This window comes from Natator depressus, chromosome 20 (assembly GCF_965152275.1).
Source record: "Natator depressus isolate rNatDep1 chromosome 20, rNatDep2.hap1, whole genome shotgun sequence".
Classification (NCBI taxonomy): Eukaryota; Metazoa; Chordata; order Testudines; family Cheloniidae; genus Natator; species Natator depressus.
Genome location: NC_134253.1, coordinates 24,965,066 through 24,992,883, shown reverse-complemented (window position 1 = coordinate 24,992,883; position 27,818 = coordinate 24,965,066). Strand labels below are relative to the sequence as shown.

The 27,818-nt window shown below is 48.1% G+C and overlaps 1 protein-coding gene across 14 annotated transcripts in view; it reads left to right on the top strand.

Moving 5' to 3' along the window:
• Positions 1-5,484: 5,484 nt before the first annotated feature.
• CACNA1A (calcium voltage-gated channel subunit alpha1 A) overlaps positions 5,485-27,818 on the top strand; it is a 147,007-nt gene continuing 124,673 nt past the window's right edge. For all 14 annotated transcript variants that reach the window (XM_074935164.1, XM_074935161.1, XM_074935162.1 and 11 more), the window contains exon 1: positions 5,485-5,781. In XM_074935164.1, the coding sequence (XP_074791265.1) occupies positions 5,486-5,781 (296 nt within the window). In that variant the 5' untranslated portion in view covers position 5,485. The remainder of the gene's footprint in view (positions 5,782-27,818) is intronic.

The following is a 27,818-nucleotide window of genomic DNA, read 5'->3' as shown; positions in this document are numbered from 1 at the left end:
CATTGTATCAGGGTTCCCAAACCCTACAGTCCACACCCAACTCTTGGAAACAGGTTAGGGTTGTGTCCAGGTACCTTAGGTACGTCTACACTTCAAAAAACACCACTACAGCAATGAGCCTCAGAGTCCAGGGCAACTGAGGTTAAAAATAGCACTGTAGACATTGTCTCTCACGCTGGAGCCCCAGCTCTGAGAACCGCTCCCCCCTCAGGTGTCAGAGCCTGGGCTCCAGCCCAAGCAGGAACACCTACACTGCTATTTTTAGCCCCGTAGCACAAACCCCGTGAGCCCAAGTCAGTGGACCTGGATGCTGAGACTTGCTACCACTGGGTGTTTTTTTCCCCACCGTAAATGTGGAACTGCCACCCACTGCAGCCTTCCCACCTTCTCCACTGCACCCTCCTGTCTTCTACTCCCTGCTCTCTGCTTCCCAGGGGAGCTGGAACAAGAGCCATTGAACCAAACTGTAAACCCAACAAGAGGGGGTGCTGAGAGCCATTGCACCAAACTGTAAACCCTGTATATAATGGAAACCACTTCAAGCCAGGAGACGTGGTAGCACCCCCAGCACCCCTAGTTCCAGCTCCTATGCTGCTTCCTGTTTCTGTTCCATATCCTCATAGCCACCTTTCTGCGTGACCTTGGGCAGCTCCCTCACTTGCTGTGCCTCAGTTTCTCCATCTGTAGAACAGGGAGGGGAAGGGCCTTGTTGATTAAGCCTTGGTTATCCTTTTCTCATGTGCTCTTTGACACCCCTGCTTAAATCTGTCCCTGTTCAGGAAAGCAAAGTTGTAACCAGGTCAGATTTCTTAAGTCAAGTAGATCCTACTTAGTGGGAGACCTCAAGGGAAAAGCTGGGTGACACTGGAAACAGCACTGATGATTCAGTCAGTCAGTAACGTTCCAGTGTCTCATTGTGCTGGTGGGGGATGCCGTGCTGCTGAAGACATCTTTCAGGCGGTAGGTAGAACCAATGTCCTGGGCATTTGTCATTAAATAGTCCCCCATCTTTTTCAGTACAGGTGTCCTGGTCAACTTCCATTTCGCCTGATTCTGTTCTGCCTCTCTCAATTCCCCCTGCAGTTTCAACTGGATCACAGATGCATCTGCACTTCCTGTCCTAAACTGTTGTGTGGTGCTGCTGAGTGCGGTGAAACAGCTGCCCCTTGTTCAGGCAGCAAACTGCGTCAAGGGCCTTAGGTTCTGAGAGCACTGCGTCAACAAAAGGTCCTTGGCCTTCACGCTGGGGCAGGGGGAGTAGTGGCTAAAGCAGAAGGCTGGAAATCTGGTCTGCTAGGTTCTTTTCCTAACTCTATGATTCGCTTGTTATATGACCTTGAGCAGCTCATTTAGCCGCCCCGTGCCTCAGTTTCCCTCTCTGTAAAATGGGGATAATACTGACTTAGTGGACCACTGAGGGGAGTTAAGGTGCTTTGAGATCCTTTGGGAATGTCTACAACACAATCAGAGGCGTGATCGCCGGACATGTAGCTCCAGCTAGCTCGAATAACAATAGTAGCGATGCTGCGACAGCACAGGCCAGACGCCCAGAGTCTCAAGCGGGGCTGCACAGCCCATGCTGCCGCCCCAGCTTCACCGCTATTGTTATTCAAGGCAGCCAGGTCAAAGCTCGCTCCGTACATCTTCACCTGTCCAGTCACGTCTCTGATTGCAGTGTAGACAGAGCCTTTGGTGGAAGGTCTAAAGTATAAATCCTTTATGGTACACTCCGCACTGATCATAACAATATTGTAATAAGCATATCACTGCCCCGCTATTGGATAGTCAGAACCACTCACTGCTGTGTCATGTGCCCTGTACTGCTCACAGCTGTCAGGGATTCCCCTTCAGCTAAAATGACATCCATCATCCTTCAGTCCCTTCTAACCACCCATGGCACCAAGACAGAAACCTGCAGTGTCCACTTACTCTGCAGACTGTGCAATCTGCTTTGTTTATAACAGTGTAGTTTGTATTGTTAGTATAGTTAGGACAGTGTAGTTAGAGTAGATCTGTTTTTAATACCCACTGGCAAATACCTCTATTGATATATAGCTATTAGGGCTTGTCTATATGGGGAGGTTAGTGAGCACTAAGCTAGGGTGTGAATGTAAAGCACCCTAGCTACTCACACTAACTCCCCGTGTGGACACTTCTACTGTGCACTAACAGGGCCTCCAGGTGGTTTAGCTTAGTGCACTTCCAAAATGTATCAAGCTAAGGTGTACAAAGGCATGTTATTGTGCAGTGTCTACATGGGGGGGTTAGTGAGGAGCACCTAGCGTGTACCAGCTACTGCAGGCTCTTCCCGCGTCTAGACAAGCCCTTTGGTAAATTTTAATCTAGACTCTCCACCCCCACTGAGTGTAAATAACACTGAGGGTAATTAATCATTGGCACAATTTACCAAGGGTCATGGTGGACTCATCACTAACAAATATTAAATCAAGATGGGATGTGTTTCTGAAAGATCTGCTCTAGGAAGGATTTGGGGGAGATCTCCGGCCTGTGCCATACAGGTGTTAACAGTGGTCCCTTCCAGCCTTGGAATCTGGAATCTGGGCGTATGCACCAAGAGTGGAATCTGTGTACAGGACGACATTATCTTGAAGAACCACAATTACTTTAGGGTCAATATCTGTTCTTTCTATCCCTGTTCGCCGTGTGGTGCCATCTGCTTCAGCACATGGACACCTCCGGAGTTGGAGGCTCCCAGAAATTTGTTACGATACCAATAACGATTCTAAGTGAGGAGAACACACTCCTCACTCGGCCAGAACTCCCATTGCCTTCAGTGGGAATTCCACTTCACTAGAGGAGGGCAGGGGAAGGCCCTCAGTGGGGCTGATTCATGTTCAGCGAAGTCTTTAATGCCAGAAAATAATCCACTGCCCCCCGGACCATGCAAATTTCATGGCAGCTAAATGGCCCACAAGCCATACCCCCAGCTTAACTTTCTCATTGCAGCTGGATAAATATTTCCACCTCTGTCTCAGGATTTAACCCCACAGGGCCCAATCCTGTGAGGTGCTCAGCACTCTCAACTCTCATGGGGGTCAGTGGGAGTTAAGAGTGCCCAGTCCTATGCAGGAAGCAACAAAATAACTGGAGATGAGATTCTGCTCTGCTCTGGAGTTTGTGTCTGGAGTGACTTTGTTTACTTCATTTTAGGAGTGAATATGGTCTGGTGTAACTGGGAGCAGGATGTGACCCACTGGCTGTAGTAGGAGACTGCACAGTGGTAACTTAGAAAATTATATTAAAAATACCCCACCAAGCGATTTCATTTAAAATCTGAACAGAGGGGGGCACAACCTTACTCCAAGACGACTCACTTCTTACTCAGGCCAAGCACCCACTGAAGGGAGGGAAAGTGAATTTGCCCAAATAAAGATGGAAAAACACGAGTCAGAAACGCCTCAGGATCTGGCCAGTGGAGTTGTTCTGGATTTACACCAATGTAACTGAGATCACAGAATCCTCCCAGCTATTTTTCTTTCAAGGAATGTGTCGGTTTCGTTTAGAGTTTGCACAGATTGCTTAGCTTTTCATTGCATTACATCCCACATACACACACACACTCTGGCTCTCCTCTCGCTCAGTACCCTTGTAAATCAGGAGTAATTCCTAGTTACACTGTCGTAAAACTGGTGTAAATTCAGAGGAGAATCAGGGCCAACTCACTCCTTTTCCCTGCTTGCCCCCCAAAGAAACATGAGACCTGCACTGAACTCAGAAGCTAGCCATGGAGCCTCAGGAAGAGACTCTGATCTCTATTACCCCAGTGTGAATCCTCAGTCACTCCAGCGAAATCATATGAGATTCACTTTGGATTTACACTAGCGTAACTGAGATCAGAATCCAGCTGGGGGAATACTTAGGGAAAACTGCAATTTGTTTCTAAGTTTTCCAAACTGGAGGTGGATGGGGAGGAGAAAAATCTGCCCCAACCTGCCTTTCCTCTCTCTCAATCTCTCTCTTTCTCCCAGAAACTCCACTGGGTTAGGCTGGGCAGTGGCAACTGATTGGTCCCAGGCCATCATGTGCTAAGCGTTGCTGAGGCTTTGGGATGGTCTGAGCTTGCATTAAATTGATCAGTTCCTGCACATTATAGCTCAACCTGCCCGTGAATCAGATCTTTTTTTTTTTTCCATTTTTTTCTCTCTCTCTCCCAGTCCCTCCCTCCCTAACACCAGTCTTATTTTAGCTATAAGCCAGGAGGAGGAGGAGGAGGAAGACAGGGCAGAAAAAAAGGCTAGCCATTGCAGCATCCAGGAAACCCTTATGAGTAGATGGTGGATGGGACCTGCTCCTTTTCTCTTCTTTTTCGTTTTTGGATTTTACAGGATTTCTTTGCTGCATTCAACTCCAAGATGATGCAAAATTGACATTCAGGCGCTCACACCAAAATCATAATAAGGCAGGAAGCAGAGACCGCCGGTGAACTTGCAACAGGAAAAAACCAACCAAACAAAAAATCCAGCCTACATCTTAAGACGCTTAGCAAGACCCCAATAGCCTTTTATTCCTCTCCAGATCTTGCAAGGTTTTGAAGACGGCAGGATGATGCACAAGTGAAAGCAGAGACCTTGGGGGGGGGGGGGTGTCTTTTTTTTTTTTTTGCTTTTTTAAACATTATTGTTATTTTCTTCCCTGATGCTAACATTTTGGGGGGGCGAGGCTGAGGGGAACGCACTGATTTTAAAAACAAATGTTAGGGTACATTTGTTTTCAAGCGTGCAAAGCTGAACAGGACAGAGGAAGGGTTGCATTCTTTATTTTTTAATTTCTTTTTTTTTTTTTGCCAAAAATTGCATTGCAAATATATAGTTGCGGGCCCGTTTTATTTCTTTGTAGCGCACTTCCCCACCCCCCGGGCTTGAAGTGAGGAGCTGGTGCATTCAGGGGTTTTAAATTGAATGTCGGGAGGGAGGGAGGGAGGAGGCGCTGCACTTGCTATATTTGATCGTAATTATTTGTATTTCGTTACTTTGCTGGGAGTGAGACATTTTTTTAAATTGCTTTTTTTGGGGGGGGGGGTTGGGCTGGCGGCGAATTGCGGTTTTTGGGTTGCCATTCTGTTTTGTGGGTGGCTCTTTAATTATTCTTTTTAGCGCTGGCAACCCTCGGGCGAGGTTGGCGCATCGATGAGTTGTTATTTTTAATTGCAGAGCACCATTTGCCGAGGGTGGTGCGTTCGTTTTTTCATTGCAATTTTCTTTGGGGGGGGGCTGTGCGTGCGCGCGTGTGTGTGTGCGCGGGGGTCGCATCGGTGCCTTCCCTGAGCGGGGCGGAGAGAGGCTTGAGGAAGGATGGCCAGGGTCTCTGGTGCTTTCGCCGGCCGTGCTCCTGCCTGAACGTCCTCCTCCTTCGGCTGCCAGCCCCCCGAGCAGCCGCAGCCGCAGCAGCCGATGGGATGTGACCAGCTTCTCTTCTCCGGCAGCGTCCTCAGCATCGTAACCCCCGGCCCTTTGCTCTTTGCAGGATGGCTCGCTTCGGAGACGAGGTGCCGGCCCGCTACGGGGCTGGCGGCTCCGGGGGCGCTGGCTCCGGGGGCGCGGCGGGCGGTGGAGGCGGCCGGGGTGCAGGGGGCAGCCGGCAGGGCGGACCGCCCGGGGCCCAGAGGATGTACAAGCAGTCGATGGCCCAGCGAGCCCGCACCATGGCTCTCTACAACCCCATCCCCGTCCGGCAGAACTGCCTGACTGTCAACCGGTCCCTGTTCCTCTTCAGCGAGGATAATGTGGTGAGGAAATACGCCAAAAAGATCACCGAATGGCCATATCCTTTCTGTTGGGGACCCCCGCACTCGAGCATCCCTCCCCAGCCAGGCAGCTGCACCCCCTAATGCATGCACCTGCCGACCAAGGCAGCTGAACCCTCTAAGGCATGCACCCCCAGATCCAGGCATCTGCACCCCCTAATGCATGCAACCTCCACCCAAGCAGCTGCCCCCCAGGATGCATCTAACCCCCACCGAGGCATCTGCCTCCTTCATGTATGCATCCGCACCCCCTAACTCATACATCTCCCGGCCATGAATCTTCCCCCACTGAGGCCCCTGCACCCTGTCATGTATGCGTCCTCCCCACTCACACATCTCCACCTCTTAATACATATACAGCCCACCCATGCCTCTGCATCCCCTAACTCATGAATCTCCCTACCTGGTTTTCTGCACCCCAGTCCATGAATCCTCTTCAGCCTAGGCACCTGCACCCCATCATGCACGCTTCCCGCCACCCACACATGTGCACAGCACCCATGCATAGGCACCCTTCTCCATGGATCCCCTTCTCCCAGGCATTTGCACCCCAACTCGTGCATGTGGGCCTCCCACCCTGACCCATGTACCTTCACCCCAGCCCATTCGTCTCCACCTCTCAACTCACCCGATCCCCTCCATCCGCACTTCACCTCCCCCCGCTGTACCTCTGCACCCCACTCCCCACCTTCCACTGCATGCCACGACCTCAGTCCAGTCACCTGCACTCCCAGCACAGGTAGCTAACGTTCTTGCCCATGATACCTGCCTCCCTAGGGCGCAGCCTGCCTGGCACACCCTGGCCAGTCCCCACCCCTCAGGGGAAGGGGTTTAGGGGCATTTCATGGTCAGACAGCTTTTCCCCAGATTGAGGGGTTCAGGGTGTGGATTACAGAACAGGCAGGACATGCAGAGGCCAGTCTGGGAGTGGGGCCTCCACCCGAGCCAGTTCGTGGGCAGGGGGTCTTGGGACTTCCCTTGCAACATGGGTCTGTCAGATGGGTAAATGCCCAGCATCCATCACGTCCACGGACCTTCCAGTGGGAGGCAGTGCAGGGGTTTGCGTGTTCCCCGACAACACTGCCCATCCATGTGGAATGGAAGGGGGAGCAGTGAGCCAGGATCTTTGCCATCTTTGTGGGTGTCTGCAAGCCATTTCACGAGAAACAGAAACAGGGGTTCCCCAGCGAACCCCTTGTTGGTCCAGAGAAAGGGGATCAGTAATCTATGGTCTTTAACGCTGCTTCCCTGCTAGAAGAAGAGGAGCAGACAGCACAGAGTCCTCACTGCTGAAATGTGGCCCAAAGGGAGGGGCACGGAGAAGGGTGCGTGTGGAGGTCTCATTAGCAGTGGGGATATGAGACAGGATGTTGGGTAATTGGAGGGTAGGAAGCTTGGGTCCTCACTGCTGCTGTCCAAAGCTTTTCCGCAGACACAGCAATGGGTGGATGTTGCATATTTGCATTACATAGAAATTAGACCTATCAATACACAGGGCCGAACTCTGCTCTCGCTTACACCAGTGTCAGTCCGGAGTCACACCATCAAAATCAGTGAGGTTACTCAGGCTTTAAACAGGTGTAACTGAGAGCAGAATTTGGCCCTCAGGGAGATAGTTTTGCCCCATGTTTATTATGCCTGGCTGCCCAGAGAGAGATATACTGTGTTTTATTTGTGCACCCCTATGTGCAGAATTACAGGACAAGGGACGTCGGGGTCACTTCCCTCTGCTACATGGGCGGAGCTCCCATGGAAGCTGGCAGAACATATGCCCATGTATTTGGGTGCAGAATCAGACCCTGGGACCACACATTGCATTGGCAGAATAGCACAGGAATTGCCCCAGCCACCTTTCATCTGCCCCTGGATGTACAATTAATTTCACAAGTGAGGAGGGGTTGGGGGTGAGAAGATAGATTTAGGAGCCACTTCTGGCCATATCTGCGGACTCTTTCCATTGAAAGTGGTTTCCCAAGCTGGGCGGAGAAACTGAGAAATTGCTGTCTCTGCATCTGATGCTTCAACTTTGGTATGTAAATACCTTATTCTCTATTGTGATTTTTTACTTATTTGCCGTTGTCTAGAGGGAAAGCCAGCAAACCACATAAACCCCCACCCCCTTTCAAAATATGGCTGAGGAAAGCCACCCTGTGTATCTCAGAATGTATAGTTTTAAAAGAAACATTTTCTATTCATAATATGGTTGATAAAGGTCTTGCATCTGTTGAAAGCTTGGTGTAGTTTTGGCAGTGAGCAAGGTGCTTTGGTGCCTGGATGGGAGAAGGTAGTTCTATATAGCATTGTGAGTTACCTGGATGTTAAACCCATACTGATGTATTCGCCTGAAATCTGATGCGCATGTTGTTGGTATCTGATACCTTTATGTTAAAACTGTGTCTTGAAAAATTATCTAAATGGGGCCGTCTTAAGGTTTTTTGGTAGTAAGTTTCTTTCTAGGAGCAGTTTCTAGCATGTGTTTCCCCTCAGCTTGGTTTAAAAACTGAAATACAGCACCCACATTTTAGCGCCAGGTTCTAATTTTGGTTACCCCGGTGTAAATCCGGAGCAGTTTCTTCAAGCCTGTGGCATTATGCCTGTGCAACTCAGATCAGAATCTGCCCCTCGATTCCTGACACATACCCAAGCCTTGCAAATACTAATTTTAAATTAGAAACAGTTTACAGTAGATATTCACCCCTCAGAAAGCTGGCTAACTGAGCATGTGCACTGCAGTGCTTAGATACTCTGCTGATGAATGCTGTAGGAAACAGTAGGATGGATGGGCAGATAGATCTCTGCTAAGATCCTTTTTTCCATACTGTTTTGGGGGCACTGGGTTTGTGAGAGATGCAAATTATTCTAACCTATATTGTCTGGTGCATAAATTTTCCTTTACTTCAGGGAGAATTTGGGGGACCAATCAAAAGACAGTTTTTTTGCTGTGTTGTGTCTGGACCCACAGAAGTTAGAGATTGTAAAGGTTGTTTGGTTCCATATAGGCCGTATTACTGGTGATCAGTGCAGGATTGTTCCCAACAGTCTGTTTGCTAATGCTTACTCTTACTGCCCTACTATTCAGCAAACTGGTGTACGCTCGCCAATAGCCTGCTTGGTATTTCAGCACATTTTCTGTATGATTAGATTATGTACTATCTACCGGTATGATCCCTCCACTCCTCATTCCCCTAGAAGGGGAATCTGTGCACAGCATTGCAAAGTCCGAAAACCGCAGGGGAATGAAATGGGCAAGGTTGCTAACAGAATGTCTTGGAACTGCCTGAAATTGACAATAAGTGAGAAATTTGGAGGCTAACTCTGTCTTTCTCAACTCACCCTCTTTTGTGGCTAGATTTTGCAGTTTAGATGTTATCTTAGAACAGATGACTAGACAAGGCTAAGCCTGCTTCCAAAGAGCAACGATACCTCATCATAGCTGGGTAAAACAAGGACAGAGGGAGAGATTCAGAGCTCAGTTATGCTGGTGTGAATCTGCATTGCACTGAAAAAAGTGGAAGTAACTCCAGTTTCACCATGCAGTAAGTGAGATCAGGATCAGTATTGAGTGCCTAAGTGAGAATTTTTGTGGCATGGTGGAATTATGTTAGATTTTTAAGCTACTATTAACACTTCTTTGTTAATGTTCTGTGTAACAGGATTTGAGTGTATTTTGGAGCTGCCATTAAAGACAGAGGCATAAGAGGTGTGTAGTGGACAAATTATGCACTCTGTGCGTGCAGTACAGACGTCCAGAGTCACTGACCAGTACATGTTTAATCAGCAGAATAAGGTCTTTGTATGGATGTCTGCACCCTGTTTTTATAAGCAATAACCCTGGTATGAATTAGGTGGCTATTGAAAATATTCATTTAGTGCATGCATTACTAAATTTGGGGGTTAAAAAATGTGTTTGCACTATGTGAATAGGGATCTTGCCCAGGTGAGTGCTCTCAGCTTCTTGAAATCTAAGTTTCCATTTAAGAAACAGTGCCCTGTCCTTAGGGTAGGGAAGAAAGCCTTGCAGTTTTGTACTAAGTGTAACCTGACAGACTGCTGTTTTCCTTAGTCTGCAGAGACTGCACCAGTGCCTCTGTTGCAGCTGCTCAGAGCTCTGCAATGTAGAAACTGGGTGAGAGTCTTGTGAGTTTCACTTCTGGTATTGTAAATCCTATGGGTAGAAATGAAACTCAAGGGAATCTGGTCATTTTCAATCTGCTGCTGCTGCTCCTTGGGAAGGCTCTGAGGAGCTGCTGGGGGAACGCTCTGGTGCCTTGGGAGGAGAACAAAAAAAGGTAGATGGTCTGATTCTCCTCTCACTTACACCATTGATTTTAGATGATAATCATTCCTGATTTACACCAGGGCGAGAGGAAAATCAGGTCCAGAATTTGTGGAAGGGTAGAAGAGAGGAGACCGCCTACTATCCCCACCCCTCATGCAGAAGGCAGGAGCATCTAGAGGTGGGAAAACAGAAAGAACCTCTCCTTTCTAGTAGCAGATGGGTTGTGAGGAGATGGAGGCAGACACCTGCTGGCCAGAGATTGATACCAAACATGGAGCCCCTGAGTAGGATCCCAGGAATGTACCCCGGTGGGAATCCAAGAAAACCTTTCCCTTTCATAGCAGTTCAATAGGGAGGGTTGGTTTCTCACCTGGATACTGCCACTTTTAGATTGGTCTGTGACTAGTACATTTACTCCTCTGCTATCTGGTATCTAGTCAAATTTCCAACCCTTCTTGGTGGGTCAGTGGGGGCCTGTGAGATTGGGTGGGTGAGAAAGTAGAAGAGATGAATGGGATAGGTGAGAAGAGAGAAGTACAGTGTACGTAGATTGGAAGTACCGGCTTTAGTTCTGTGGCTGTACAACACCCAGCAAAGTTGGGTCCTGGTCTGTGATGAGTGTCTAAGCACTGCTGTAGTACATCTAATAAATAATGGACAGCCCCTAGCACAGCGGGGTCTCAGTCTGTGACTGCTGTTCCTAGTTGCTACAATAATACACCTAATAAATAAGGTAAGTGCCCAGCACTGTGAGGTCATGGGCCATGGCTGGAGCTACTAGGTGCTATTGCAGTCCAAATAATACTAATAAACAAGGTGTGAGTGAGAGTGTATGTGACCATGGGAAAGAGAGAAAGTATAAAAGGAGAGGAGGACTTGTGGCACCTTAGAGACTAACCAATTTATTTGAGCATGAGCTTTTTATTTATTTATTTAAGTGAGCTGTAGCTCACGAAAGCTCATGCTCAAATAAATTGGTTAGTCTCTAAGGTGCCACAAGTCCTCCTTTTCTTTTTGCGAATACAGACTAACACGGCTGTTACTCTGAAACCTATAAAAGGAGAAGAACAAAATGTAGGGAAAGAAAAATAGAGAGACACAGTAGGGGGAAGGAGTGAGAAGGAAAAGAGGACAGAGACATTGAAGACTACTCAGGAAGAGACACACTGCGATCTATGATAGGAAAGAAGAAGTGGAGTGAAGGCAGGGAGGAAAAGATGGTAACAAAAGCCTGATGGAGCAGTGGTATCAGCGGGACTGGATGAACAGTATTTGCCAGGGATATAGTTTGACGGATTTCACTAGGGTTGGTTTACAGATCCTTGTTTTGGTGGTCAGTAGCTGATCAAATACCCTTCAGTGACAAAACTATTCTACCAATGCTGGTGAAATCTGTGGACTAACATAGTCAACAGATCGTGATTCCTGTAACTTGTCCTGCCGTAACAATTAACTTACATTTTAAAATATGTATTAACACTCAACTGGAGGAGGGCGGCCTTATGGTTAAGGCGCTGGGCTAGGGCTCAGAAGTTGACCTTGGACAATTTACTTCATCTTTCCGTGCCTCAGTTTCACCAGCTGTGAAATGGGGGTGATGCTTTCCTTCCCCTACCTTTTGTCTGTCTGGACCCTGATGCTGCAGACACATGCATGCCTGACTTTACTACTGGGACTACCCCTGGTAGTAAAGTTAAAAGTGTGTTAATGTTTGCAGGATCAGGGCCTTTTTCATAAGTGTGTTGGACGCCATCTTAGCTGACACACCGGGGGCTGAGCCAGGGACTTCCAGAGCTAAAAGTATAAGCTGCTACAGCTCCCTGACTGGGGCAATGAGACGCTCATCTCCTCTGGGGATTAGGCACCAATGGTGTGCTGTAGCACACCCTTGCCCGTGGGTACGTAACTTTTTCGGAGGAGGGACTGGGTTGAACTCCTTCAGCATACAGTGCCTAGCTTGGGGAGGCTCAAGTCTGGGTGGAGGCCTTTAGACAGTGCTGTAGTGCAAGAAAGATCAATAAGGAGAAAGTTGATTGTCGATATGGTACAATTAAATGAACTACAGTAAGTGCGTGCAGCTGATTTATTCCCTTGAATTGCAACGGGGGTTGCTCTGAGGGCGGGGGGTTTGGCGACACAATTATTTTCACCCTGGCTAGTTGGCTTAGTTTTCGGGCTGGTAATTATTGGGCAGGTTTTTCAAATGAATTTGGAATGAGGTCTGAATTCAGAGCCCACTTAGGTCAGTGCAAAGTCTCCCTTGACTTCAACACGCTTTGAATTTAGGCCTTCAGTTTTGGAACTGCTTAGACAGTGAAAGATTGCAGGCCAGGATCGATTGCAATGTGTGTGTGCGTGTGTGTGCTGTTAGCATTTAATATGTCCATCACAGTAGCCCCCAAAGGCCCCAGTCAGAATTGAGGCCCCGTTACGCTAGGTACTGTACAAAACCATAGGAGTAAACAGTCACTGCCCAGAGGAACCAACAGGCTAAAGAAGACTAGGGACAGATAAAAGGTCAGGGAGAGAAATAGAATCACATTCAAATCTGTAAATGTTAGACACAGTGGAATGGTTAATTTTTTTAATACAAATAAAGTAGGAATCAGCTATGCCCATCTCTCCCTCCATCTAACCTCTGTCCATTGGCTTGCTTCATAGAGGCGATGCAACTGAGTTGAGTCTCAAGGAGAGATCGGGGTCGTGTATGTGTCGCCTGGTAGCATCTCCGCCTGGGAGCGCTTCCAATGAAGTTTTAGTCTGGATTTCCTGTTAGTACCTCGTTTTGCAAGGACTTAGAACTCTGCCATAAACAAATTTGCTCCTGGCTAAAATGCATCCGGGAAAATCTCAGCCCAGGAGCATATACTACCCATACAGTATACATCTGTATCTAGCTTTCCACTTCTGGTTCTAAAAGATACATTGGGCTAGTGAGATGGATCTGTTTCTCGTGTCATTCCATGGAAATCAGGAACGATTACCACGCCAACCTAGTGACCACGATTAGCTAAGCTGAACTCTAGCAACACCTACAGGCCCTACCACTGATCTCCCACAAGAACTAGCCTGAGTAAAAAGGCCATGCCCTGAAGGTTGACAAACCTTGGTTTTGTTGGATCTATGGGGACGGGAGGAAGAGATCCATCTTCCAGTGAGAACTCCAGGCCTCCATTCCTGCAGCATTCAAACCCAGGAGCTTGCTCTTATTCCCCTTGCTCTTTGAAATCAAACGACTTGTATGAGTGAGGGTTGCAGTTCAGCGAAAACAACGAGCTGCTCTGCAAAAGGACAACCCAAATTCTTAGCCCTTGAGTCCTGGTGTCTGTGAGGCAGCTCTTACACATTACAAAATTCATCCCCCCTATTGCAGCTGTAAAATTTCCACTGTCTTTTGGTTCTTCTGTTTGCACAGTCAGCTGAGAAAAAATCATGGGCCTGGTTCTCCCCTGTACCACAATGAGCATCATTTACATGCATGCAAGCTGGGTGCAAAATTCTATCATATCAAAATGGTGTTTTACATCCTCTTTGCCCAAGTGTAAACAGGAACGTAGCCTGATTCACCCTTGTCCTAGTGCAGTACCAGTGCAAAATGCTACCATACCAATGAGGTAGCTTTTTACGCCCATTTTGCACTCCCTTCACGTTTATATACTTGATTACTGAAGGTGCAGGGCAACTAGGAATCAGAGGACATATAATTAAAACAACAAAAATTGTCGTTCATCGTGTTACTAACATCTGAGATTATTAAAATGCAAAGATTGATGAGAATCAGGTCCGGATCTTCAGCTCTTGCAAATAAGTAGAAGTGTTGGAGCTAGCCTGATTTACAAGAGCTGAAGATCTGGCCCCCAATGTCCTTGTTACTATTTTTATACCAGATGCAAGTTTTTGTATATTTCACTGACTTTGGAAAAGAGTGAGCTCAGTTTTGATCTGGTTTATAGTCAATTTTCCTGGTTCACACTGCGCCCTAAAGTGTGCCCTGCTAAATGGGAATGTTTATTTTTAATAGCCATTTCTGTTGGAATTACAAAGAACTCGTTTTGACAGAATCTGTGTTCATGCCCAAATCTGAGCAGACAGTGTCCATGGCTGATATTTTGTCCTTTTGGGGTATGCTTTTAACTAGCATGTACTGCCCAGGTGTTCCTGATTCTGATCTCATTTATGCTAGTGTGTAGCTGGAGGCATTCCTTTGAAGTCTATGGGGTAGAAGTCAGATTTATCACCGGTGTAACTGAGATCAGAATCTAGCCCCAGGTAGATAAATAAATGTCCAAAATAAATATAGAAAGTCTAATTTTAATCTCGTGCATGCTGCTTTCACAGCATTAGCTCCCCCTGGCCTGACAGGAGTCTCTGGGGGTTTATACCAGTGCTAGTGATGGGAGAATCAGGCCCATACAGAATGCGTGTGGCCAATGGAACTAGGCTGTTGGTGGCTAGCTGGAAATCCAGTGTTGCCAGCTCTCTTGTGATAGCTGGTGTTTTGGTTTGAGCTCCAGCTCCTGAAGTCCCAGGATTCCTGAAGTCAAGGAATCTATCCTGAAGCACTTACACGAGAGGAAAGTGATCAGGAACAGTCAGCATGGATTCACCAAGGGAAGGTCATGCCTGACTAATCTAATCGCCTTCTATGATGAGATTACTGGTTCTGTGGATGAAGGGAAAGCAGTGGATGTATTGTTCCTTGACTTTAGCAAAGCTTTTGACGCGGTCTCCCACAGTATTCTTGTCAGCAAGTTAAAGAAGTATGGGCTGGATGAATGTACTATAAGGTGGGTAGAAAGTTGGCTAGATTGTCGGGCTCAACGGGTAGTGATCAATGGCTCCATGTCTAGTTGGCAGCTGGTATTAAGTGGAGTGCCCCAAGGGGTCGGTCCTGGGGCCGGTTTTGTTCAATATCTTCATAAATGATCTGGAGGATGGTGTGGATTGCACTCTCAGCAAATTTGCGGATGATACTAAACTAGGAGGAGTGGTAGATACGGTGGCAGGTAGGGATAGGATACAGAGGGACCTAGACAAATTGGAGGATTGGGCCAAAAGAAATCTGATGAGGTTCAACAAGGTTAAGTGCAGGGTCCTGCACTTAGGACGGAAGAATCCAATGCACCGCTACAGACTAGGGACCGAATGGCTCGGCAGCAGTTCTGCACAAAAGGACCTAGGTTTGACAGTGGACGAGAAGCTGGATATGAGTCAACAGTGTGCCCTTGTTGCCAAGAAGGCCAATGGCATTTTGGGATGTATAAGTAGGGGCATAGCCAGCAGATCGAGGGACGTGATCGTTCCCCTCTGTTCGACATTGGTGAGGCCTCATCTGGAGTACTGTGTCCAGTTTTGGGCCCCACACTACAAGAAGGATGTGGATAAATTGGAGAGAGTCCAGCGAAGGGCAACAAAAATGATTAGGGGACTGGAACACATCAGTTATGAGGAGAGGCTGAGGGAACTGGGGATGTTTAGTCTACGGAAGAGAAGAATGAGGGGGGATTTGATAGCTGCTTACACAACTCCCTGAAAGGGGGTTCCAAAGAGGATGGCTCTAGACTGTTGTCAGTGGTAGCAGATGACAGAACAAGGAGTAATGGTCTCAAGTTGCAGTGGGGGAGATTTAGGTTGGATATTAGGAAAAACTTTTTCACTAGGAGGGTCCAAACACTGGAATGCGTTACCTAGGGAGGTGGTAGAATCTCCTTCCTTAGAAGTTTTTAAGGTCAGGCTTGACAAAGCCATGGCTGGAATGATTTAATTGGGGATTGGTCCTGCTTTGAGCAGGGGTTTGGACTAGATGACCTCCTGAGGTCCCTTCCAACCCTGATATTCTATGATTCTATGATTCTATGATTACATCAGCATCTCAGCTTTTAATTTTTAAACAAAGTACAGTTCTAGTTCTCCTGGTCATGGAGAAGAGCTTGGAAATGTGACTCCTACAGGTCAAACACCAGAAGGCAAAGGAAAAGACCCCAAGGATTATTATTTTTAAAAGATCTCATGATTTTTGATGCCGAACTCATGGCTTTTGAACACTGGGTCTCAGGAACGCTGTAAGTTGTTCTTGTGCGTTTTTATTCAAGTCGGGCAGTTCAACAGGATTACACCAGGGCATGGATTTGCCCCAGAGCTAGCATGAATGACTCTCACTAATGTTAGTTTATCCTAGCTCAGTGTTACCTGGGGTGACATATCCAGAGAGGGGAAATGACTGCTGAAGTGGAGGCCAGAGTGTGATATACCTGAGCAGAAATACATCAAGCTGTGATGTGCCCTGTGTGAAAGGAGGGGAAATCCTTTGGTCAGTTTTGTTGGAAAGTGGGCCTGCAGGGAGATGGTGTGTTAAACTGTCATTCCTCTTCTGAGCCCTTGGCACCTCTCTTCACATTTGGAGGTACGTGGGTGTAACCCTCTCGACATTGTGTGCCGTGTGCCCAATCCACAGGAAATATGGGTGTGTTACAGCTCCAGCTAGGGAGCTTTAGCTCAAGCTATAGAAACTCATGCTTTTAGCACTGAAGATCCCTGACTCAGTCCCTGGCATGTTGGGTAACATGGTGGCTGTCACATATGCAGAGCTAGGTGGCTGACGTAGCAAGTAGTATGCACTACTAGGTAAAGCAGTGGTTTTAGGACTCAGGAGAGCCTGGTTCTATTCCTAACTTGGCTGCTGGGTGACTTCAGACAAGTCACTTCCCCTTCCCGTGCCTCAGTTTCCCCATCAGTAAAATGGGAATACTGAGAGTAACCTTATTTGAGGTGCATGGATAGTAAGAGCTAGAAATCATTACTAAAGACGCTGTCTGTGGTGTTGTCTCTCTGCTCAAGCTCAATCTATCCCTGTCACTTTATGCAGAGTCCCATACCTTCGTGCATACCCTAATAGGGAAGAGATTTGAGCCAGGCCCCATAACTCTCCAAGGAGTAATCGGGCCCCATAACTCTCAAGGGAGTAATTGGTCCCTAAGCCAATGACCCATCCTTCTGCTGGCTTTTCCAGCAGCTCTTGGGATGTTGGCACATTTGGGTGGGCCACAGTCCATTCCCGGTCAGGCAGCAGTGTCCTGCCAATGGGTTGAAATCACACCCCTGCGCCTGACTTCCTGTGCGAGGATGCAGCTTTGTCCTTACCAGCAGCAGCGGGAGGTGGAGCCTCAAAGACATGCAAAAGTGCCTGGATCTTGCTAGCTGCATACAGTCCTCTCAGAGGCTGCTTTCTGCTGAGGCAAACAGTGCCTAGAATTACCTGCCTCTAGAGTTTTCCCTGATTGCAAAAATTAAAACTCCCCTTCACCCCCCTCCCCCGAATCCTGATCAGGAAGAGCCGCTGGGGACTGTCCCATCTGCGGGTGGAAAGACAGCTGGTGGCAGCTTAGATTTAGCAGGGGCGACGTTTGTCAGGTCATGGGATCCATAGCACCTGCAGGCTATTGTTACCACTCTGAACGAGGGGCTCAGCTTTGCTATTACAAAAGCAGCGCTGGGTAGGACTCAGCAAGGGCAGGTCATCCATTCCAGCCGAAGCGAGGATCGCATCCTCTCGCTCCTGCTGCAGCTTTGCTCTGAGTCTTTGGCTTAAAAGGAGCCCAAAATCTCTGTTGAAAATTCAGTCAAAACAGCATGAAACTGCCCATTTCCAGCATGGTTCAGTGGTTGAAGCAGCGGGCAAGGAGGTGGGAGTCCGGAAGCTAAGCCCTGTGAGGAAGGCAGTGTGTTCTAGCTGTCAGGGGAGCAATCTAGGAGTCAGGATTCCCAGGTTCTCTTTTCTGCTCCAAGGGCGTGTTATTTAGGGGTTATTGTGAGGAGCCGAGAGCTAGGTGTCCTGCATTGTATTCCTCCCTCTAGGAGAAAGTGTTACTTAGCAGTTAGAGCAGAGAACTGGGTGACAAGACTCATGGGTTCTGGGCCTACCCCTTAAATTAGGGAATGGTGAACCACAGCTTCAGGGCCCTGTGGGCGATTGTTTATAGTGCTTAAGGCAGGGGTCTGAGAGCCAGGGCACCTGGGCTCCTTTAGCAGGCCTGTGAGCTGGTGTTGTCAGTGCTTAAAGCCAGGCATGCTAAGCCAGGACTCTTGGGTTCTGTTCCCACCTCTCGGACTGTCTCATTGCATGGCCCTAAGTAAGCTCTATCCCCCAGTTTCTTGACCTTTCAAGGTGGCTTAAATCTTTTGTATTTTCAAAGGGCTTTGAGATCCTCAGACTGCAGGTGCGAGGGAGGGCAAAGGATTGTTATTAGTGATGCAGAATGGTTCGCTGGGGCCAGGTTTGCTCAGATGGCCTCTGAGTCTTACAACAAGGCTGATCCAAGTGCTGGGGGTGCAGCTTTTCCTAGGAGTAGGGGAGGTTCATGGGGCCTCAGGTTCCATCAGGAACAACCTGCGCAGCTGTCCCTTTCTCCAAAGTAGAAGATATGGGGGTGGCGGGGGGCGGATGTAGCTCCAGTGTTTAAAAGTTACCTGTCAAGAGGAGAGAACTCACCATCTCTAGCTACCCCTTTCCCCGTCTTTTTCCAGGATGAGCAGGAGATGCAGCCACCTGCTCTAGCCACAGAGTGAGCAGCAGGGTGTGGGCTGGGGAGACGGATGCAACATTTTTGTCACTAGTCCCCCCACTCCCCTCCTTTCAGCCCCCACCCCCGAATGTCTGTACATGGGAGCAGGATTCCTTTACAAAATGGAGACTACGAACCAGCTCTCAGTGCCCCCATTAGCTTTGCTGCTCTAGGGGCTGCGTTGCAATGAAGCTAGCAGGGGTTGCGTCCCTTTTTCCGACACGCTTTTACTTCGGTGGCTTTCTCTCTCTCGCTCTCTTTGTTGTTGTTGGTTTGAAGGTAACAACTCACTCCGTGTCGCTGCATTTCACACGAGTCTCCAGGCATCGTGCATTGCCTTGCCGCAGCTGTTCCAGTCCCTGCAGTGCGAGTGAGGAGTGTCAGTCATGGTTAGTATACTGGCACAGCAAGCCCTGGTGTGGAAGAAGGCACTTTTCTTCCAGAGGAACTGTGAGTTTGCCTGAGCGCACCCTGATGGGAAGCTGGCCGGAGGGCAGGCTCGCGAAAGGGCAGTACAGTCCCTGCAACAGGCTCACTGGTGGATAGTAGTTTGGACCCTCTGGAAGATGGGCTGATTCCAGGGTGTGTGGATATTTCCCTGAATATTTGCATAGGAATAGAATTGGGGTGATTCTGATTTGGATCTGGCAAAACCTGAGGGGCTGGTTCTGCAATGACCCAGCAGCACTGTGGCAAGAGGAAGGCTGGTGCTGTGGCTTGGGGCCCCACTGCAGGGTTTGTGAGAGTGGGGTTCAAGCCTCTGTGCTATCTCGGGCATCGTATGTGATCTTGGGCAAGTCACTTAGGTCCATATCCTCAAAGCTATTTAAGCAGCCAACTCCCATTTATTTCAGTGAAGCCTAAATATTTTTGAGGATCTGGGCCTTCACCTCTCTGCACCTGATTTCTCCATGGCGGGGGGGTAAGAGTACTGCCTTACCTCAGGGGGCACTGTGAGGATAAAGGCATTAGAGATTGGGAGGTGCTCGGATAGGATGGTAATAGGGGTTAGGTTCAGGCCTGGGCTCCTTTTTCTCAGATCCTCCAACAACTTGGGAGCTTGAGAAAAATTATTCCAGTTTAGTGCTCTCCCCCCCCCACTTCCTATATGGGGTTGCCAGCGCTGGCATTAAACTTGATGGGACCCAAGGCGGAAGCCCGAACCCCACTGCCCAGGGCCAAAGCCCAAGCCACATTGCCTGGGGCCAAAGCCAAAGCCTGAGGGCTTCAGCCCTGGATGGCGAGGCTCAGGCTTTGTTTTTAGCCACTCCACCTTGGCAGTGTGGCTTGGGCTTTGTCTCCCCTGCCCGGGGCGGCGGGGCTCGGGTGGGCTCAGGGTTTGGTCCCCCCTCCTGGGGTCATGTAGTAATTTTTGTTGTCAGATGTGGGTCGTGGTGCAATGAAGTTTGAGAACTCCTGCTATAGACTGCTGTGGTCGAGTGGTCTGAGCGTCTGATTAGAAGTCAGGACTTCTGGGTTCTAGATTTGAAAGAGAGCTGTGCTCCAACTTTTCAGAAGACTGTGGCATGTGAGCTCTCAGCTCTTTAGAAAATGTAGCCCCTTATTTTGGTGCCGCAGTGGAAGAGGCAAATGTTTGAAATTCTGGCCCTTGATCAGTCTGTACCTCAGTTTCCCCATTTGTAAAATGGGGAAATAATTATAGAGATCAGCCTCCCAGGAGCCTAGATAGGATTGATTGGTTAATGTTGGCAAAGCATAAAAATGCTACATAACTGCCAAGAGGCAAGTTGAGCAACCTCAATGTGTTAGCGAGGTCAGGATTAGTCCCTAGGTTCTGTCATGATGTGTCTCCTCCCTTAATTCACTTGTCACATACTGTAATAGAGTCTGTAATATGGACTGAAGGCTGATGAGGCAAGGTTAAGGACAAGCAATGGTTATGGGGCTGGTGTGCCGTAACTGCTGCTTATTATGCTAATAATAATTGTCTCATTGTATTACCATGATTATTATTACGGTAGCACCCAGGAGCCTCAGTCATGGCCCAGGACCCCAGGGGGCTGGTGCTGTACATTATTTATTAGGTGTATTATGGTAGCACCCAGGAGCCTCAGTCATGGGCCAGGACCCCAGGGGGCTGGGCGCTGTATGTTATTTATTAGGTGTATTACGGTAGCACCAAGGGGCCTCAGTCCTGGGCCAGGACCCATTGGGCTGTGTGTTGAACAAACTCAGAACATAATAGTCCTCCCCCCATCAGTTTGCTGCATCCCGTTGCGGTCTCTTCTCTTGTACGTAGATTGCAAGTTCTTAGTGGCGGGGACCCTCTTTCTGTTATGCATGTCCAACATCTAGCACAGCAGAGTCTTGATACTTGACTGGGGTCTGTACTTGCTACTGCAGTATAAATTATCATAAGACCCTGGACGGTGATTCAGGAGATCTGGGTTTCATTCCTGATCCTGCCACTGACTTCCTATGTGACCTCGGGTGAGTCAGTTCTCCCTGCCTCAGTTTCTCCATTTGTAAAATGGGGTTAAAATGTTCCTCTACTTCACAGGGGGTGGGGGTTGTGAGGATAAGTTCATTAAAGTCGGCAAGGTGTTCCGATAAAATGGTGAGCAGGGCCAGATAAGTACATAGCCAGCAGCCTGGCCACACGCCACTGTCCTGACTCCCAAGCCTGTCCCAAATATACTCCCCTCACACCAGTGTGGCTCTGCTTTTGGTAGCATTACTTGAGGTTGACAGGACCACATCTCCTGTGATTTCTGTCACCCTGCTGAGTGGTCACTTGAGACAGGTTTTGTTGCTTTCTTCTCAAGCATATTTTGTTTCTAAAGTTCAGGGTATCAGTTCCATGAGATGCTAATTTTGGCATAAAGGTCTTGCCTGCCAGCTGCCTTCAGGGGAGATCCTGGGTTCCATGTGCCATATCCCTTTGGGTCACTGACCTTTAGTCCCGATCCTGAAGTCAGCAGAGAATCTATGGGATCAGACAGAGGGTGGTGAGGGCAGCGATTTAAATGGCTGGATGGACAGCCCTGGTGCTGAATTATCCACAGAAGAGGTAGTGTGGGCGTGGCAGTGCCACCTACACACACACACACTCCCCCCTGCCCATGTGCGTCAGCTGTGCTCTAGAGTGAGAGGGGAGTTCAGTCTCACCAGCTCATTCACAACCTGGCCTCTTTACTAGGACACCAAACAGGAGAGTTGATGTGGTTACTTTTGTGACATGGAGCATCCCTGTCCCACTGAGAACCGTACTGAGACCCACCATGCTCATTTCACACAGGCCACCCAGCCCATGTCAGATGCGTGGTCAGCTTCAGGCACTGCTGACCAGGGCTGGATTCACACTGGTACCCTTGTGGCGGAAAGCTCCATCTGCCATTCTCTTGAGCCAGCCAGGCCCTCAGGCTGGAAATCTTTTACTTTCTGTGAATATTGTAGACTAAGGAAAAAGCAAATGGGGTTGTCAGAGCAGAGAGAAGGGAGGTAATAGTAACGGAATGAGACAGTTCTGAGCGGAGGAGAATGGCTGTATGGGTTTGGGTGTTGTTCATTGCTGCACTTTACTAATTCATAATAATAATTAATAATCTCTCTCACATACACAAAGACCACGCAGATTCCCCCCAGGCTAAGTCCTCCAAGAGCAACACTTCTCCTTTCTCTTCTGCCTCTCTCCCAGGGATCTCAAAGCACTTTCCTAATGAGCTGGTCACACACTCTGGTTAATTAGTGCCTGGCATCTCTTGATTGGCTGTCCTGGGATGCTTGCACATGTTGACATGTAGCGCCAGGTATGGGAAGCTGAACTGCTGCCCAGTGTCCTGCATTGGGAAAAAACAGCTTCCCTGCCGCCCCTTTGTCTGCCTTTGGGGCAGGGTTACAACAGAAGGAGTTATGCGAAAGTGTCTGTGCAGTCTGTTTCTGTGTGCCGGTGTATGAGGTGGATGTGTGTTATCCTGTGTATGTATATGAAATTTGTGTGTGTCTAGGTGTTTGAGGTGTCTCTGTGTGTAGGTGCATGGGGTGCACATGTGTTTAGGATTTTGTGTTTCCATGTCTGGATGCCTAAGGCATATGTGTATCTCTTTCTAGGTGCATTGGGGTGTGTGTATCTGTGGGTGTTTCCATGTCTACGTTTAGGAGGTGTTTCAGTGTCGAGGAATGTGTGCTTCTGGGTCTAGGTGTATGCGGTGGGGCTGGGGCTGGGGGGGTTCTGTCTGTAGCTGTACTGGGCATATGTATATGGGATTTTTCCATATCTAGGTGTACGCAGTGTTTCTGTGTCTGGGGCTGTGTAAGTTTTCCTCTGTACGTATATGAGGGTTTTTTTCCAGGTACATATTTCATTTTTTGTTAGCAAAAAGGACACAGATTGGGAGTGTAACAAAATATAAGGTACAACAATACCACAGGAACATCTGACCATCAAAGATACTGCAATGTGAAAAGAGCCATCGGGGTGGTGCAGTGGTGACTGTCTGGGAACAGGTCAGTCATAGACATCTGAAACTCAGATCTGCTGTCCCAGCTTGCTTCATTGAACGTGGCATCTATTGAATTCTGAAGGCTGTTTGTTTCAGTGTCTACGTGTTTGTGGTTAGTGTCTAGGGGCTCAGTAACCACAACTGGGGCCATATTTTCACACAAGTCCAGCACCTAAGCAGCTCCTGTTGTTATTGTGTGTGTGTGTGTGTGTGTGTGTTCGTTCTCTATTCTCAATGGGAGCTGCTGGGTACTGAGCTCTTTAGAAAACTTGGCACTAGGTTGCATGGGGTTTGTGTGTGTATGTTGTAGTGTATGTTGGGGTATGCAAGAATCTGTGTCTAGAGGCACTTGTGTAAATGTGTACACATTTCCTGGTGTGCATGTGTGTGTGTGTCTATGTTTAGGTGGATTTTCTAGCATGTGCATGTATATATGTCCGTATGTGAGTGTGTGTTTGGGTGTATTTCTTGGTATGTATGTGTCTGTGCGATGTATTTTTTGGTTGGTGTTGACTCTGGATATGTCTACACTGCAATTAAAAAATGCGGCGGGCCCATGCCAGCTGACTCGGGCTCTTGAGGCTTGGCCTAAGGGGCTGTTTAATTGTGATGTAGGCGTTCCGGCTTGGAGTGGATCAACACTCTAAGGTCGGAGGGTCCCAGAGCTCAGGCTGCAGCCTGAGCCCAAACATCTGCACTGCAAGTAAACAGCACCTAAGCCTGCTCCCCGCAAGCCCAAGTCAATTGGCACAGGCCAGCTGCAGGTGTCTAGTTGCAGTGTAGACATACCCTCTGTGTCAAGGTGTAATCTCGTGGTGCTCATGTGGTCTGTGTACACACCGCTCAGGTTCCATTTTACGTCAGGCCCACATTTACCCCAGCTGCCCACTAACCTGGAGTTGTGTTCATCAGTTGTTCCTGACAGTGCGGTAGTTATAAAGATCTGTATTTCACATTTCCTTTAGCTCTGTTTAAAAGAGGTGAGCCCCCAGGAGGCAGATTGAGAGCTCCCTGTGCATATGTCGTAGGTGAACCCATTAGCCTACTTGTTGGATGTGTAATTGTGAAGGACAGAATTTGTGTGCAGCCTCCTAGGTGTGTTACCGGGCCTGTTGTGTGACTGTATGGCAGATGTTGAGTACACTGTGGTAATTGTGAGATGTGGGGGTTTGGTTTTGGGTGGAGTATGTTTCTGTTAAACATGGTGACAGCTGAGTACTGGTGCGCCGCTTATTGTTACACGCTGTGGGCTGAGAATTTGCGTGTCTATAGATTTCTCTAATAAATGACCATTGTCTGTAGGGGGAAGTGTGTGTGTGTGTGTGTGTGTGTGTGAAATTCAGTAACACACCTTTGGAGAGGGTGAAGGGAAGAGGAACATGCATATGGATTTCAGTACCTCATTAGTGGTTGTAGGGGCTGATGCATTTGTAGGTGCCTTGGTATTGTTTGCGCAGTGGATTGTCTCCATACCTGTAGTGAGTGGGTGTAGGTTTCCATAGTACCCTCTGGTGTTTAAGGGTGATGGTAGCAAGGAGGGTGTACACAGGTAAGGATACGTATAGATTTCTGGTCACCTGCGGACATGGGAAGAAGAGGCTGCAGAAGTCGGTCAGCCATTTTTTTGTGGACAATAAAATGGATTAAAAAGTGAAGCAAGAAGCATTCCACTTAATCCTAGTGCAAATTAACTAGCCAAGTTTGTGTCATGTCATCTTTTGAGGATAACAGCCTACTGCTGCCACTAGCTAATGGTACTACTCCCTTGCTCAAGTGGCCTGTGCTAAAGTCTGATTGTTGTAAGTTCAAACATTGCTGATGACCCATGTGTCTGGTTAACGACTAGTGGAGCCATCTGTTCTTCTGAGTAAAATCTGGATCTGAAATACAACCATAAAGATTGGTGCACAGAGCCAGGGCCTTGCCTTGGAAGTGGTTTCCGATTTTCTTAAAGGATTCACTGTTATTACATTTTACACTTTTGCGCGAATTGGTCTGAGGCATTTTTTGCCCTTTTTTTAAGCACTTTGATTTCCAAAGTGAAGTCGATTTGGGATTAGCTCACACTGGGGTCTGATTGATACGCTAGTTAAAATAAAATGCCATAATCTGTAGACTGAGGGCAAAAGTTTCAAAAGCACTTGAAGGATTTAGGAGCCTAAGGCTCACTTTCAAAAATGGTTTAGGCACTTAACAGCCTAAGTCTTTGAAAGTCAATGGGACGTAGGTGCCGAGTGCCTGTCCCTCCTGAAAATGGGACTTGGCCATCTAAATCACTTAGGCCTTGCAATGCTGAACAGAGCAAAAGCTGAATACCGTTTAAACCGTGGGCCTGAGACTCCTAACTGGAGGTAGTTGGGAGTTCTTCAACAAAAAGCTTTTCTGCTAGAAAATGCCAGTTCATCAAAACCAAAACATTTTGTGAGACCATATTGGACACTACAGAATGAAACCACCATCCCAGAATAGCCAGTAGCGAGGGGTTAGGGCACTGGGCAATCCAGCGTCAAATCACTGCTCTGAACCAGTCCCTTTCAGTCTCTCCTGTTGGAGCTGTTCTGCTTTATATAAGTAATTAAGTTTTCATTGATAGAGACTGTACAACCTTAGGGTGAGGGTAATCATATGGGAGATCTAAGTTCTAGCCTCTGGTCTAAATCAGACAGACTAGGAACTTGAACCATTGTCTCCATCCCATATAGGTGTTCTAACCACAGGGCTATTGGCTACTGAAGGAAGTGAGCCCCTTTCTCTATGGCTTTTCATGCAAAGTTCGGAAAAGTTCGGAAAGGTCTTGGTTTTGTCCTGACACAGAAGGAAAACAATTTCTGAAACTTGGACATTTTCTCTGAAAGGGAATTCCTGTTTTCTAGCCAGCCCTCTTCCGAAGCCACTTTGGTGCTTTTGTAAATGTTACTCTGTAACTTCTTTGGAAAAGGGATTGTCTCATGATGTGTCCCTCACAGTGTGACACTGTGACTGGGGCTTGACACATCCCATAGGTAGACAATAAATAAAGTGCAAAATTGGAATTGATGAGAACCTCTCATACACACAGTCCAAACCCTTCACAGTGCAGCAGGGTTTCTCACCTCCTGTCTCAAACGTCAGTGTTCTGTATGGCTGTTAAACAGCTGCCGTGTCTCAACCCTGAGGTGGCTGAGTGGTCCCTGTGTGAGCGCTTGGGGATCCAAGGTGCTAGAGAAACAGAAGATGTCTTAGCTTTTAAATAGGTAGCTATAGCCACCCTGCTCGGGGACAGGGGTTAGAAACGTAACGGACCTGGCCTGTGCACGTCTAACTCCCCTTGAAGCCAACACCAATGCTGGCCTGGCATTTTTACATATGACATAATTGCCCTCTCATTTACACTGGTGTAAATCAGGAGAATCCCACTGAAGCCAGTGGGCTAACATGGGGTAAAACTGGGCATGAGGGGAGAATCAGGGTCACAGTCCCCAGAGAGAGGCCCCTTCCTATCTAGTCCAGCTGCTGTAGAATTGCTCCCGCTGGTATACTTGCTAGTGGTTGGTTGAATATTTCAGCCCTGATCTGTGTTTTTAATAAAAGGATCATGGCCCTGGCCGGCATATTCATCTTGCTCTCCAGCAATCCCTCTGTGTGTGCTTCCAAGACAAGAGAGCTGGCGCAGTGATTTCTTATGGGAACGGAACAAAAGAACCACCCCCTCCGCAGGCATCGGGGATGCAGATAGCCTCCCTCTTTCTCTGCCCTGTTTGCAGGATGTGTGTCGCTCTCTCGCTCACTGACGTGAAGGTGCTGTGCACAAATGACCCACCCGGCCTGTGTCCACGTGTCACATCCATGGGTGGATCAACTTCCCTGTAATAGCCATGAATAATTAATCCTTTGCACTTTTGTGGTGCCTTCCTTCTGCGGAGCTGTAGCCTGTTGACCTCAAAACAGGCCTATTTCCACAAACAGCAGCTGATCCTTCCTCCTCACCTGAGCCCAGTTCTACACTTTCTTCTCTCTTCCTGTGATCTCACTGTGATCAGCTGAAGCGGTGGAGCTAGTGCTTTAAACTGGAGTCAGTTGTGTGTGTGTGTGTGTGTGTGGGCGGGGGGGGGTGTTCTCACTGAGGGGTCCCCACTTCTGCAGTTAGTGTGAATTTACTCTCCCCTCACCCTGTCCAGTAGCACTGTTCCCCAATAGTTGAGTGGTAGGGCGGGTAGTTGAATAGGCTACTGTGTGTAGAGTTGGTTAGTTTGGACAGTGGCCCCCATTTTTAACCACCTTGTCTTGCTGTTTCAGTGGGAGAGTTTGTTTGTAGACCCAGAGCTCCCGGCTGGGCACATTTTAGGGAATCAGAATAAATGCAAAATAAATAAATAAACATGGTTCTGGCTAGAACATCTTGCTACCCCCTCCAGCAGTCCCAGCAGATGTGGTGAGAGTGTAGGCTAGTGGTTAGAGCTGGGCCTAGGGTGTCAGGACCCCTGGTTTATATTTCTGGTTCTAAGAGAAGGCTTGGCCTAGTGGTTGGGGCAAGAGGGGATTGGAAATTGGGGGTTTCTGCCCACCTCTGAGAGAGGAGTGGGGGTCTAATGCAGAGACTAGGAGCCAGGATTCCTGGGTTCTGTTCCTGGCTTGTCATTCTACCCTTGTGAAATAATTTTAGGTTCTAGATGATAGAGTCTGTTAAGGTATGAGAGAAGGGAGGGCCTCTTTGAGGCCTTTCAGTTAATATCTTTTCTTAACATTTCAGTGACAAGCCTGATCCAAAGCCC